The sequence below is a fragment of the Mesocricetus auratus genome, unplaced genomic scaffold, assembly GCF_017639785.1.
Source record: "Mesocricetus auratus isolate SY011 unplaced genomic scaffold, BCM_Maur_2.0 Super-Scaffold_100007, whole genome shotgun sequence".
NCBI classification, from domain to species: Eukaryota; Metazoa; Chordata; class Mammalia; order Rodentia; family Cricetidae; genus Mesocricetus; species Mesocricetus auratus.
In genome coordinates, this window is record NW_024429191.1 from 16,063,471 (window position 1) to 16,079,015 (window position 15,545).

The 15,545-nt window shown below is 49.1% G+C and overlaps 1 protein-coding gene across 2 annotated transcripts in view; it reads right to left on the minus strand.

The window, feature by feature from the left end:
• Positions 1-15,545, minus strand: part of Wwc1 (WW and C2 domain containing 1) — a 148,389-nt gene that overhangs the window by 22,147 nt on the left and 110,697 nt on the right. For both annotated transcript variants that reach the window (XM_040748456.1, XM_040748455.1), the window contains exons 10-15: positions 12,796-12,885; positions 11,421-11,956; positions 7,439-7,547; positions 6,950-7,030; positions 5,510-5,596; positions 4,174-4,366 (exon numbers count right to left, since the gene is read on the minus strand). In XM_040748456.1, the coding sequence (XP_040604390.1) occupies positions 4,174-4,366; positions 5,510-5,596; positions 6,950-7,030; positions 7,439-7,547; positions 11,421-11,956; positions 12,796-12,885 (1,096 nt within the window). The remainder of the gene's footprint in view (positions 1-4,173; positions 4,367-5,509; positions 5,597-6,949; positions 7,031-7,438; positions 7,548-11,420; positions 11,957-12,795; positions 12,886-15,545) is intronic.

Sequence of the window (15,545 nt, forward strand, 5' to 3'; positions counted from 1 at the left end):
TCCCAAGGAGCACAACCCTGAACAAACAATGACAAGAGAGATTGCTTCTACATTCCTTACGGGGCCGGGGGAATCTGCCAACATTTGGCAACACTATGGACACATTTTACCCTGTGGCTTGGGAATCAACAGGAGTAGGCGTCTATCCCACAGACACAAGTACAAAGTGACCCATGCGCAGGGGTCTTCGCTTTGACTTTCTGTGTAACGGTACAAGAAGTTGCTATGTAGTCCAGGCTGGCCTTGAATAACTAATGCTCCTGACCCGACCTTCTGGGACTATAGGTGACATAACAACTATACAACTACACACACACACACACACACATACTCTCTCTCTCTCTCTCTCTCTCTCTCTCTCTCTCTCTCTCTCTCTCTCTCTCTCTCTCTCTCTCTCTCTCTCTCTCTCTCTCTCTCTTCCTATTTAGACTCAAATTCCAGTTCCAGCATATCTCATTATATATGCAAATGTTCTAAACCAGTAACACAAAACCCCCAAACAAGCAAAAACTGTCCTGCTGAAATCTGAAACAGTTCTGGTGGTGTATTTCTGACAAGGACATTCTACCTGAAACAAGAGGTACCAGACCATGGCCCAGACTGCTAAATCTGGGTGACTACGAGGAGTTTCTGGGAGAATAGTGTTGAGTAGGGAGATGATGTCAGCGCCTACTGACACTTTACTGTTTTGACACCAGCTTCCTCACCAGAGGCATGAGGAGAATAGCTGCTCTATGCAGAGCTGGGGGGGGGGAGGTTATTGTCAATTCAGGAATTAAGTGGTTGGCATGCTCCAGGCACCAGAGTAAATGTAAGAATGTACAAGAATATGTATATTACTCCTTTATTCATTCAACAAGTATTCCCGGCAGCCAGAGAAACATCTAGAATATGATTCCTCCCCAAGGGGATGGCAGTTTCCTGGGGAGACATGCAAACATACTGGATATTGCAGTTCAGAACATGACAGGCTATGTTTGAAGTACAAGCAGGAGAGGGATCGTAAAAAAACAGTTTGGAAGCATGACACCTTCATCAGGTTATTATTAATGACAACAAGATGCATTGCCTGCTGCCACAGACTCACAGGTATGAATATCATTCACCTTCCCAAACTGGAAGCATTTGGAGGGCATTTACTCATTCAAGGATTCACTATACACGATTTACTGAATAGCCTATAAGTGCTGGAGTGTGCTTGTGAGAGAACAAACTGTCCAGGAGCCAGCGTGTCAGAGTGTGTGTGTGTGTGTGTGTGTGTGTGTGGTGAGGGGCACTCAGGGTTTGTGTGGAAACACTGATAAATGGTGACTTTTAAAGGATGTCACACAGCACTGCTAAGGTGTATTTTCTGTCCAGCTGCACAGGTTGGGGGTGGTGTTCCCACTGGCTGGGCTAGGGACTTGCCAAGTTAGTGACACCAAGTGAAAATAGAACAAGGGAACTATTGTAACGGCCAAGGCTGGGGTGTGCCCTGGCAGGACCCGAGCTGAACGACACTGCCTGGGTGGGGGATAATGTGATGCCACACTAACACAGGTGGTAGCACTGCTGCTGACAATCTTAGGGAAGTCAAGCCATGTGTTCCCCTAAACCCTGCCTGGGGTCTGGGGAAGTGAGAGCCTTTGGTCACCCTGAAATGTAACACAGTATAAGAGGAACGCATAAAGAAGGTGAAAGTGATGGCTGGGTGGTGACACACACCTTTAATCCCAGCACTCAGGAGACAGAGACTGGTGAGTCTCTGTGAGTTCAAGGCCAGCCTGGTCTACAAAGCTACACAGAGAAACCCTGTCTCAAAAAAAAAAAAAAAAAGTGAAAGTGTTCAAGTCTATGTGGTCCTTGTTCATTTCACTGGATGACTGGGCAGGTAACAGCCTTTTGGGGCCTTACTCATTCTTTAAAATGAAGATCACCTGCATTCCTCTTTCTGGGCCTATGCTGAAGGTTAAATAAGGGGCTCATGGATGGCTGAGTAAATGGCTTGAAACAGGCTGGGATTCCATGGCCCCTGCAAGACAGGGATACTCCGAGTGGAAGTAGTGAAGTCCTTTCCCCCTCCTGTCTTAGGGCCTGTCTTCCTGGAGCCACCCCAAGTAGCCAGGCAAAGAGGTTTCCCATTGGTCATGGACAGCAACAAGCCACTGTAAGATGAGCTGGGTTTTTTTTTTTTTGGCTGTTGTCATGGCAACCATCAATGGCCAGACTTCCATTAGGAAGGTAGAATAAAAGGCACCCTCTTAGGGGAAGAAAACAGGATTTAGTCCCTTCCCAGGGCCGAGGAAAAGCATCACCAGAGGAGCCTGGGTCTGCAAATACTTGCCTTCAGGGTTTACCATGTTCCCTAAACCATTTTTGTCACCAATTGTGACCTCCAGGGAGCCCTGAGCTAGCAAAGAAAGGACACTGAGAGACTTGAATGTATGCCCTGCAGACAAGGGTTCCAAATGCAGTTCCCCCACTGTGTAACTGTATGCCCCAAAGCAAGATCTCCATCTCCGTGACTCAGTTTCCCACTGGTGCAAAGTACATATTTTATAAGATGAGTGAAATCAACGGGGAGAATGCTTGTCAGGGACCTAATTTAGTGTCTGGCAGAAACTGTCATCCAACTGACATTCACTGTTGCATTTGTGTCCATGGTAACACCATCATAAGAGGTGGGGTTTCTGTCACCAGCTGAGCCGGAAAGTGGCTGACGCTCACGTCCACTGAGGACCTCGACTGTGTAGATACTCTGTGATTCTGTGTCCGTGTTGCACAATGTGTGACCTGGGACTGTAGCATCCCCAAGCCCTGGGAACTTGTTAGAAATGTAGGTTGTCAATTTTGCTGAATTTCCATCTCCATTTTGACCAGAGCAGCAGGTGACTCACCGCCATGTGCCCTGAATCCGGGCAGCATTGCAGCAATGCTTCATCGGACATGAGTTCAAATGGAATGGTTGGCGCTAAGAGCTGCATTACAGATTTGGGAATTGAGCCTGGGTACCCGAGACTCTCAGTTGGCAGGGCTGGCAAAGGTTAGCCTGGTAACTTGTCCTTATATCCTGAGGATGCAGTTCCCAAATTCCCCAGCAGAAAGGATTCTCCACCACAGGCATACATACCCAAGGGAAGCTGGACAGCTAAGAGCCTCCCGCTCTGGGCAAAGACGCATGGCTGTCAGCAGGAGAAACACTAACCTGTAGGGGAGGCAGCAACTGCCACGGTTACTTTCTCAGTTTCCAGACATGGATGCAGGGAAAGGGCTCAGTGCCATGGGCAAATCTCTATCCTATCCTCTACATTTTTTTCTGTCATTTGAACCCACCCACTTCCAGCACAACCCACACCATAGTTTGTCTGTGTGTTAGCAGTCAATGTTTGCTCCTTTTGTGTGTGTGTGTGGGGGGTCTCTCACCAGATCTCCAGTGCCCAACGTAGGCACAAGCACCTAATAGGCTCCCAGCAGAGACCAGGGTGAGCAGAGCTCTCTTTTAACTCTAAAGCCCACATTGCTTTAAAGACGCTGGAGCTGTCATTGAAACTCTTGGAAAAGGCATCAGAGTTAAGACAGCCTTTCATTTTGTTCAGTTCATTTATATCCCAGAAGCCCCTGAGGAGGGGTTACTCAAGGTTGAACAACCTTGCTCTGCCTGTATTTAAGTGCATGGCTTTCATAGGGCCGTTGCATCTCCAATCCTGGCTCCTATCAATGCAGAGAAGAGGAGGGAGCCAGGGGAACAGCAGGGGTCCTGTTAACCGAGAACCTGTGTCAGACACATCGTTAGGAGCTTTGTATACACGTTTAGAAGCCTCACAGCAGTGGCCAGTGGACAATCAGGAGTCACTGTAGACAAAGAAAGTGAAAAGCAGAGATGTTAAGGAACTTGCCCATGGCCACTCAGCTAGACCTCAAGTGGTAAAGGGGGATCTGAACATCAGGCTGTTTTTACTACTCTGTGCTTCTTGAGTGAACTCTAATGCTGCAAGGTGAAGCTGAGGCAGATGGTATGTGTGCACTTCAGGTCCTTTCAGCCTGCTACTCCTCTCACACACCTCAGGTCTGAGACCACGCCCCTCTGCAGTGGCATCCAGAACTGACATGACACATACCCACCCTGTATCACCTTTCTGCCCTGAGGACTGAAGGCCAGCTGGACAGACAGACAGAGACAGACTGGGCCCTCACCAGGCACTCCTCTGCATGGCTCCTGTCAGTGGTACAGACATCCACTCGTAAGGTCTTCTGGTGAAGGGCTGGGTAGGACATGGACACCCAGAATGCCTCATTGAACACGAGGGTATCTGCTGAGTCCAGAGGCCGGGTTCTGAACAGGCAGGTGCTGCTTTCAGAGCAAGGCAGGATGGCGACACGGATGTTCCTGGGGGAGACAGAACCATCAGAGAGTTGGGTCAGCTGTCTGGGGTTGACCTATTGCAGAAATCCCCAGGGAGCCAGCCGGGAAGGAGAGCATGCAGAATGTTTTATGCGAGAGATTCAGGGAGGGCTCTGGGGTACCAACTGCTCTTCCTGCCATGGGTCTCCAAGTTCTCAAGGAGTCTCAAGGTTGTGGAGGCTGAGGCACACTGTGTGCAAACATTGGCAGGGGGCAGTTCAGTAGCACTGAGCAATGGTGGGAAGAGGGGTCCTCATGAGCTCCAGGCAGGTGCTCTCATCCCGGCAAGCAGGAATTTGACGATTCTGTTTTGTGTGTACATGGAGGCCAGAGGTCAAGCTTGTGTGTCAGTCCTCACATGCCATCTAGCTTGTTTTTAAAAGATAGTCTCTCATTGGCTTGGGGCTTGCCAAATAGGCTAGGCTGGCTGGCTACTAAGCCCCAGGGATTTGCCTCTCTATGCCTCCCCATTTCTGGTCCTGGTGTTGTCTGAGGGGCAGAAATGAGACAATCTAGAGCTCTAGTCTGGTCTTCCTTAGGGTTGTCAGCCTTCTCTTTTCTCCCCACATCCTGTCCCAAGTCACTGAATACAGCAACTACTGTGCCCAGGCCTTACGGTCTAGTTATGGAAGACAATGCAAGAATGTAGATGACTACAGCATAAGCCCAGTCTACAGCAAGGATGCATGCAAACGGTGCAGGTGCTTGCTGTCCTAGCAGCCTCCAGGTAACGCACCAGTCACATCCTTCCTAGAGAACCAGAGAGTCACTTCTGCATAAAGAAGATAGCAGGGACTTGACTGTTCTCATGAGATCACAGCCCCTTTCCATGAAGGACCAGCTTGCCCAGCATTCCTGGAGCAAGTAGGTGGTAGGCATCCAGGCCGTATCAGGAAGCGGGGAAGCTGTCTACAGCGCCACTCTCCAAAGCTGGTAAGCATGCTGTGTGTGTGTGTGTGTGTGTGTGTGTGTGTGTGTGTGTGTGTGTGTGTGTGTGCATTGGCAGCTCCAGCTGCATTAAATACCTGCAGCGGTATTTGGAGTTAGATCAGGACACAGCCAAAGAGCTTTCCCAGGGGAGAAGCACGTTGGGTGAGAGGGATGTACACATGCGGGCTCCATACTCACACTTTCTGGTCATGTTGCAGTGACATAGCAGAGAGGTTATTCAGTTGGATTACTAATATTGCAAACTGTCTATTCTTCTCATCATACCTGAAATGAAGGGGCGGGTAGAACACCAATCAGCAAATCATTTATTGCCTTACTTTTTCTCCTTCCCCCTTCCCTTCCTTCCTTCCTTCCTTTCTTTCTTTCAGTGTCTCACTGTGTAGCTCTAGCTAACCTATGTAGACCAGGCTGGCCTTGAATTCACAGAAATCCTTCTGCTTCTGCTTCCCCAGTGCCAGGACTAAGGGTATGTGCCACCACGCCCAATATTTTCTTTCTTAACAGTCATATGTCAGGGCCGCTGGCTGCTCTGTTAAGTGTCATAAGCTAAACATCACTCACCCTTGCTTTGTTGCCATGACTAAACACAGGTTCAGAACTGCCGGTCACCTGAATTTTTATTTGTTTGTTTGTTTATAATTGAGACAAAGTCTTGCTATATAGTCTTGGCTGGCCTGGAACTTGCTATGTAGACAAGGCTGGCCTCAAACTCCTAGAGATCTGCCTACCCCTGCTTCCAAAGTGTTGGGATTAGAGATGTGCACTGCCACGTCTGGCTTATTTTTATTTTAAAGATTTATATATTTTAATCATGTGTACTTGCATGTGTCCGTATGGAGGTAAATGTAGTACCTGCAGAGACCAGGAACATCATTCCCCTAGAGCTAGAGTTACAGGTGGCTGTGACCCTCCTGGTTTGCTGGGAACCAAACCGAGTCATTTCTCCAGCCTCTTTTTATTTTTCTAAGTTTTAAATGTTATTTTATTTATTATTATTATGGGAAGATTGAGTGGGTATGAGTACAGGTGTGCACATGGCATAGAGCATGGGCAGGGGTCATAGAGGTCAGAGGACAGCTTTTGGAAGGTAGTTGTCTGTCCCCACTGTAGTTCTGGAGACTGAACTCAGGCTTTCGTATTAAGCGCTTTTACTGGGTAAGCCATCCAACTGGTCCACACATTTCAAATTTTTAAAGAGGTACCAGAAGTTAGTGTGAAATTTTCTGATATTAAAATTTTTGTATAAGAAAACGTGGAAGTCATCCCCCCAGGAAGAGAAACCAACAGCAATAGCAGTGTGCCTGTCAGTCAGAGCTGGGCTACGGTCTCCAGGGTCACCGAGCCTGAGTTAGGATCATTGCAAAGGCAACCACCAGAAGAGTAGATACTCTGCAAGCAGAAAACCTATGTTGTCTGCCACTGTCCAGATCAGTACCAGTCACAAGAAACTTGGCATTCCTCATCTATGGTGAAGGGGTCAATAGCCCTCTACTCAGGACCCCGCCAAGGCTAATGGGCCCTGCTTCTCCCATGGATAGCCATGAAGGTACATTGTCATTGAAGAAGAGGCCCTATGTAAACCCTCTCCCTCTCCTTGTCCCCATCCTCATCACTTACTTCATGGCAATTTGAACCCGAGTGGCTCGCACGGCTTCTGATTCTTCACTGTCGAATGTAGCAGCCTCAGAAGTACCCAGTCTACAAGACACCAGGGAAGGAGTCAATGTCCCCATAGCTGCCCATGAACAAAGGCCTTTTCTGCTGTGAGACTAGACTGCTGGCTGTGTGCTCGGTGTGTCACTGAACCCTCATTTTCCCAGGCGCTTGAGACCCCACTCTAGAATATACTCTCTTTCTCTAGCATCTATCTCCCTGGTACACACTTTGCAATTGCCACCCCGGAACCCACATTTGCCCCGGGAGCCTTGGACACCACCTGCATCTTTGGTGTCTGCCATCTTGGGTGTGGCTCCAAAGAGGGCTGCCAGGGGAAAGCCTGGGTCACTGAAAACGCCCTTCTGCAGCCACACCACACCCTGTGGAGTGTGGGCTTGAACATCCAGGGCTCATACACTCCCCTGCAGAGGACAACACCTGGGGACCCACCTCTGTGCCGAAGCTTCATACACACCACTGTCCCCAGCCACCGACTCATCGGACACTGCAGCGGATACACAGGCCACTTTCAGGCCACACCCTGGGGCCACGCTTGCAGCTGTATGAGGTAAGGGGAAGATGAAAGAGGGAATGTCAAAGTCAGAAACCACAATTCTGACCCACTCTCCTGATGGTCCCAGTGAACTTCAATACCTCTGGACACTCAAATAAGGTCCTTCTTGGCTCAAGACAAGGGAAGGGGTCGCATGCAATCTCATGTCTGTGATGGCTGTGCTTGGTTGTCAACTTGACCACATCTGGAATTAACTAAAGCCCAAATGGCTGGGCACATCTGTGAGGGATTTTTTTTTCTCAGTTAAATTATTTGGTGTGGGTTAATCCAGACCTTTGAGGCAGGGAGACCCACCTTTATGCGGGCCACACCTTCTGCTGGCAGTCCATATAAGAGCATGGAAGAAGGAAGCTTGCTCTCTCTTTGTTCTTGTGTTTGCTGGCAAGTCCATTCTTTCCCTGGCATTAGAGCCTACTTATTGGGATTCTGGGGTACACTGAAGACATCCAGCCTCATAGACTGAACAACTACTGGATTCTTGGACCTTCTGTTCATAGACAGCCATGTTAGATTAGCTGGACCACAGCTTGTAGGTCATGCTAATAAATCCCCCCGCCCCCACAGAGAGAGAGAGAGAGAGAGAGAGAGAGAGAGAGAGAGAGAGAGAGAGAGAGAGAGAGAGAGAGAAGAGAAAGAGAGAGAGAGAGAGAGAGATCCAGGGGATCTGCCTTCCTCTTCTGGCCTTTAAAGGTATGGGCACAAATGTGGCACATGTAAATACAAGCAGACTAAACACTCATTCACAGAAAACGTGAAACTGCCTGGTTTCAAACATGGCCTTGCCATATGCTGCTTTATGGCCCTGGGACACTGACTGAACCCCGGTAAGTCCCAGGTTCCTTGTTTGTGTGGTGAAGATAACAACACCTACTTTATAGGGCTCACCATTAGGATAGATTAGTTGGCCAGCAAGTCTCAGGGATCCAAGTGTCTGCCTTCCCAGTGCTGGGATTACAGCACACATTACCTATACTTTTTTTTTTTAACCACAAATTCTGGGGGTTTAACTCAGGCCATTGTGTTTGTGAAGCAAATACTTTTTTTGGGGGGGGCAGGTAGCCAAGGTTAGCTTCAAACTCCTGATCTTTCTGCCTAAGCCTCCTGAGTGCTGAGATCATAAGCCACAATCACTATGCCCAGAGAGTAGTGCTGTTTTCTGGGTCTTCCCAACATACCCGGGACAAATTAACAGCCCTTCGCCTCTTAAAGGAAAGCAAGGGAGGATGCATCCATAGCTCCTCCTCTATCTCTTCCCTTAGCAGAAGTCTTTGGCTGGGGTCATAACTCTATGCCCAAGTAATGAGCACCTGTGGTGTGCAAGACCCACTGCCAGGTCCTGAGCTGCAAAAGGGAAGAAATCACATCTTGCCATCCATGAAGGCTAGTTCCAGGTATTTCACTGTACAGTCAAATACGCCTAGGCAACTTGTGCATGCCAGGTCGACCCAGGGGCTCGATGTATGGTGGCGCACAGAGACTGGGGTTTCAGCAGGCTCCGGGGAACAAACCAGTTGTGAGGAGAGCCTGAGACACATGAGGTGCTGGAGATGAGCAAAAAGCCTTCCCAGCCTTGCGTCACATCTGCTGAGCCCTGGGGGAGACTTCCCACCTTCATCCCCACACAATCTCCAACCTCTGCTAAACCACTTAAGGGGATTAATTTGTCTGCTGACTGAACGGCAGCACTAATCGCATAACCTGCTTAGTGGCTGAGCTCTGACTGGCACTGCTCACACCAGAGGAGGTTGCTGGAGATGGCGTGAAAGAAACACATTGTCACCTAGTGCTATCTCTAGCCCAGGAGTACCTGAGACTGTTGGGAGGGGAAGGTTCTCTTTCCGGGACCTGGTTGGAGTCTGAATGTCCTGATGTAGCCCTGGATCCTGAACAAAGACTTCTTAAGCCAAGGTAGAGGTTCTACCCACACCCCCTTCTCTCTGGGGATCAATTTGCTGAGGCTGGCCATCTGCACTAGGAAGAGGCTTGTTTTTATTTTTGTTGGAGAAAACTCAGCAAGATTCCCTTCCTGGTGAGGGAACCCCAGGATCTCTCAGCCCCTCTTTATAGAAATGGCTGACACTCAGAGCCTTTAGTTAACAGGGAAACTTCACTCCCCCACCACTGGCTCCTATGCACAAACTGGCAGTTCCAGAACAGCAGCCACGCTACTGCCCATTCTAAAGCAGACAATAGACACTTCGCAGAGGTATGAGGTTTAAATGGATAAACATATGCAGCATGACCTGAGCTTTGTATGCCTTGACCCAAACACAAAAGCCAATAATACCATTGCTGCTAGGACACGGGGGAAGGGGGGGTGCAAGGTGAGGCCCACAAATGAGCTTAATGAGCACTCTGCTATGGCATGTCTGGGTGGGGCTAGCAAGTCCCAAGAGGGTCACAAATTTGTGGGACACTGAGCTTCTTTCCACCCAGGGATTGGGCTCTGGGATCAGAAAGACCTAGCTTCTAGGGCTAGCTTCCTCATTTGCTGTGAGGGCAACCCTGGCCAAGGGATGTTACCTCTTTGAACCTCAGCTTCCCTATCTATAAAATGGGCAGAGAAGAAACAACTCATTTCTCTTTCTTTCTTTCTTTCTTTCTTTCTTTCTTTCTTTCTTTCTTTCTTTCTTTCTTTCTTTCTTTCTTTCTTCCTTCCTTCCTTCCTTCCTTCCTTCCTTTCTATACAACATATATCAGATAAGTGTGGAGAACTGCAATTTAATCTGGGACAGTGGGTACAGTTTTCCTTCTTGTAAACCTAGGGTGTCATCTCACCAGCAGCATCCAATCTGGAGTCCATTTGAATCCCAACCAACTCTGGAATGTTCTTTTTGATTTCAGAAAGAAATGCAAGTCATTCCCAGGCTTCCCAAGGTCGCATGGGTCCTTGTTATAATTAGTCTAGAATCAACATCCCACTAGCAGGTCCTGTGTGATCAGGACACTGCCACTGAGCCGTAGCTTCCTGGCCCCAAGTTATGCCCACTGCTGTGGCCCCAGACGTTCCACTTCCTCCCTTCGTACCACCCCTTCTACTCACCCCCTTTTTAAAGTAAACGTATTATCACTGTGTATATGTGCATGTGTGCACGTGAGTGTACCATAGTGCTCATGTGAAGGGAGGTCAGAGGACAAGTTTTGGGAGTCAGTGCTCCTTTTACTGTGGCTTCGGGGTATTGAACTCTGGCTCTCAAGCTTGTACAGCCAGCACCTTCACCCACTCAGCTGTCTCACCAGCCCATGGTTTTGTATTTTGAGATAAGCTCTCAAGGTTTCCAACCAAATTGGCTGCATGGTGGAGGATGACTTTGCATTCCTAAGCCCCATGCCTCTTCCCCCTGCATGCTGGGATCATAGTTGGATACTGCCACACCTTCTTACACTTATCCCCCGAAGTCCTTTTTATCATTTAAGCCTCTGTCCATTCTGAACCAGCCATCTCACTCCATCTAAAGGGTCCCCCCATACCCTGCTGTATTTGCTTCACATGCTTTTATCTGGTACATATCTAGTGCCTATGACTCTAGCCGAACCCAAGCTTTTCATGAGCAGTATCTGCCATCTACACAGATCCTCAGCAACCAAGTTTGCCATATGGCATATCTATGAAAAGCTTAGCTGAATTAATCCATGTGCATTCAATTAGGCAAGGATCTGGGATTCATTTTACTAGGTGCTAAATATCTGTTGAATGAAATCCACCATAACAAAACAAAACCCTAGCCTAGGACCTAGGGCATTCTGCATTTGTCAGTATCTGCTGAATAAATAACCAATCACACAAAGACGCAGCCATAGACAGTAGTCAGGAACCCCATGCCTCCTGGTTCCAAATAAGGACACTGTGCTCCTTACCTTGGCCCAGTGGCTTGCCCTCAGGTCCTGGCTCCTCCAGCCGATATCTGTCCCGGGTACTGCTGCTGAGACTCAGCTCACTGAGAGTGGTACCCAGCTCTGTGTCTTCAAACTCCAGCGGGGTCAGAAAGGCATCTCCAGCCAGAAGGGGATCAGTGATGAGAGGGGAGCAGGGAGGGGATGGGGAGGAGAGAGAGGAGCGCGGTGACAGGGAGGTCATGGATTTGGGAGTGCCAGACAGGGAGCGTAAGGCCTGCAGGCGGCTGCCTCCTTCTGCCTTCTGTGTCTTGGCCACCTCATCCTCATGGATGGTGGTGATGCAGCCCGAGGGCCGGAAGCCTGTGGCGCCCTCCAGGAATAGCAGTTCCACCTTGTTCTGGAGCTCCGAGTCTAGCTGCTCGAATGGGTCATAATACAGGTCAGTGAAGCTGGCTGAGGTGGAGGAGTCCAGGCTAGAGGCAGCCAGGGAGCCCCGGCTGGAAGTGAGTGACCCAGGGCTGCTTCCTGAAGACAGTGACTGCATGCTGCTTGAGAGGCTTGGGGGCAGGGAGAGGAAGAAAGAGACGACAATGGAGTGAGGTGGCCACTGAGAACCCCACCAAACTCTGGAAAACACTTGCCCACTTGACAGCCTAAGCTGGACCGACCACACACCCAATTTCACTAAGGAGAAAAATAGAGATCCTGAGAAAGTCATATACACGAAGTAGCAGATATGGACTCAAGTTCAGTCTCTTGCTTTGTAGGTCAGGCTGGCCTCAAGCTCTTGATGCTCTCCTTTGAAGCCCCGAGTGCTGGAATTACAGTTGGAAGCCACACACTTGGCTTCCACAGTTTCCTTCTAGCCTTGTTACCTACTGGTCATATTGCATCTTTATTGAAATGCTTTTGTTTGTTTTCTTTTATTTATCGGTTGATTGAGATGGCGTTCCACTGTGTAGCTCTGGCAGGCCTAAGACTTGCTATGTAGATCAGGCTGGCCTTGAAATCTTTCTGAATATTGTTCTTGAAATCCACTCCCACCTTTTTAAATATATAGTTTTATATAGTTTAGGCTGACCTCAAACTCGCTATGTAGATCAGGCTGGCCTTGAAATCTTTCTGAATATTGTTCTACTATGAGGTTCCAGATATACTCTGTAGAAGCAGGTTGGCAGGCAGGAGTGACATGCTTTCAGACATGTGGGCATCTTCCTGGGGCCATCTCTGTGTTTACAGTCCCAAAAGATGGAAGACCACAGTCAACCACCCTGGCCAAGCCCATCTCTGCTACACATTCTATGCTTCTAATAGTCAAGGAGGATCGGTGAAGGGTGGTGTGTAGCTGGATCACCTCCTGACCGTTCACAGGGGACAGCCACCAGCCACCACTCACCTTTTCAGCTGGCAGTGCAGAGTGGCCACCTGCCGGGTGGCTTCCTCTAGTTCTCTCACCAGCTGGTTCCTCTTGCTGTTTAACTTCAACCTGGAGCAAGAGCAGGCATGACAGTGACTCTGCAAAGGGACACCATGCTCCAGCTCCCCTCCTAATCTCTAAAAAGGAAAATGAGGTCTGTGCCCTAATAGATGGACATGCCAACCCAAAGACACATGCACAGGGACTGTAAAAACATCTTTCTTACTAAGGCATCATGAGGACATACAGCCTTTTTACATATAAATTCTATAGTAACTGTGTCACTACCTGCCGTACATTACAGACTAAGCCAGGAACCTGAATACATTGCACTGATTTAATTTGCAGTGATATTAGCATGTGAAGATTGATTTTTAACTGTTTTACAAATGAGGAAATTGAGTCTCCGAGTTACATAAGCTACTCAAAATTATGGAATTAGTGGAAGAATTAGGATTCTACTAAAGTACCATTCCCTCCCTCTCCTCCTTCTGTCTCTCTCTCCCTCTTTTCTTTCAACAGTTATCTCCTCTCCTTCCCCGAGTCCTCCTTTTCATCAACCATTATTTGCTGAGTACCCAGGTCACACTAGATGTTGTCCCTGGCATCACAAGCACAGCACTGAGGGAAAGAGAACTCACTGTCACTCTTACAGAGCATGAAGGGATGAAGACAACAGGCATCTAATTAGCACAGGCTGCGAGAAGATCGAGAAGAATTGAAAACAACAGAGGAAGGGATCCCTAACTTAAACTTTGAGCAAATGGCTTTGTGGCCAAGATTTCTAGCCTTGCCTGTGACCTGGGTTCCCAGGCTTAAACCTAGGTCACCTTCCCAGGCTCCCTTGCAGCTGGTTGAGGCACGTGAACAACTTCTAGACAATGGGGTATGAGCAGAAGCCATGTGTATTGGGCTGATGTGTTTAAGGGAAGTGGCTTCCCCAGACTCTTGTTACCTTAAAGGGGAAGTAGAAAGGCTGTGGGCTCTTCAATGACTAGGGAGGCTACCAGCTACTGGGGGACTACTAAGATATTATGTAGGTACGTAAAGAGCGTTTATCCACAGATAAGAGATTTGGGGGCTATTCTTGTGGCAGGTGGATCCTCTGCTAACAGAGAGATTTAAGTGGCTCTGTAGACAGGAGCTGGGGAGGAATGGAGACTCTTCCTAGATGAAGCAGCTGTGTTCATTCACTCTACTGTGGGTCTGGATGATACATTTCCATGTTGAGGTGACTTACTGCTCCTCTCTGCCACCCTGCTGGAATAGGAACTGACTGACCCTTGCTCCCTGGACTCAGGAAGACATCAAGAACTCAGCCAGCTCTGCCTGGGGCCTGAGGGCAAGGGCTGGTTTCCATACAAAATCAAACCAAACCAAGTCATCTCTACCACAATAGCCAGGCCTCTAGCACACGAGACCAGAGGTGGTCCCAGACACAACTCAGAGCGCAGAGGGCATGCTGGGCTGCTACTGGACAAGTGAACCTGGCAAAATACTGACAAGACAGCCAGAGCAGTAAGCCAACTGTAGGCCGACTGGCCTTGGCAAGAGTCTTGGTCAACTCAATCTCTATAGCTTTCCTCCCAGATTCTTGCCTGGGGCTGATGGGGACAGAGGGCAGGCTGGCAGATGGGACTTGCCATGAACAAACCCTAGGATTCTCAATGGAATGGATGAGGCTGTGCAATGTCCCATCTCTCTGAGAGCAAAGCTCACCAAGGAGGATGCGTCTGAGGTCAAGAAGTGGAGCTCATGGTTTCTATAGAGCAAGCCTGAGGATGTTGGGAGCAAAAGCAGCTCCCCACTGAAGCCTGCGCAGAACAGTGAGGGAACTGTCATCCAGCTGACTTGACTTCCTGAGCACGGCAAGGACAGCCAGACAATAACATGCAGGTGCTGCTGTCCCCTCCCAGCAGCAACAGGCTTAGCAGGCCAGATGGCAAGTGAGTGATGTGCCCGGTACATGCTGGGAGACCATGAATACATCAGTTGTGGAAACAGGCAGAAGATCTAGGGGGGGTGGGGCCTGAATGCCCACAAGCTGTAGCTTGGCACCTGGGGTGCTGGTTAAAAATGCAATAGCCTGGGCTGCATCTCAGGCCTGAAGAACTGGTCCCCAGGGTGGGGCGGGGCGTGGTACCCATGATCAGACAAGCATCCCGTGTGACTGCATACCAGCTCTGACGCATGGTTGAAAGAGATAGTGAAGCATGGGGAACGTAAAGAATGAAAATCAGTTCTAAAAGGAGAGAGGGGGAGGGGAGGAGAAATGTACAAAGGACACCAGGGAGTTTACGGGAAGAGAATGGAAAGACACACACACACAGGGGGGGGGGAATCTAGAGGCTCAGTATCGAATACAGGCAGACAGACAGACAGACAGACAGACAGGGCTCAGGATCAAGCCACTGGAGATTCATCAGTATCTTCCCCACCACTCCCATGGCTTCTCTCCTCAGACCCCTCTCAGGACACATATGACCTCTTGCCTCTGCTCACTTCCTTCCTGACCCCAGGCAGCTTGCCCTCCCCCTGCCCCCCCGCCCCTCTGTGTGGCCTGATCCATAGAGGAGTGGAGAGTCTTGACTCTCTAGATTGGCTGTGTGGATTCACTGTCCCATCCAAGCACCTTGACCTTTGAAAGATGGGGCTGAAAGCAACACTGAGTGGGCAGCTGCCTGAACACAGAAAGGGCTTGAATCACGAGCTTGGAGGCTTCTAATCCC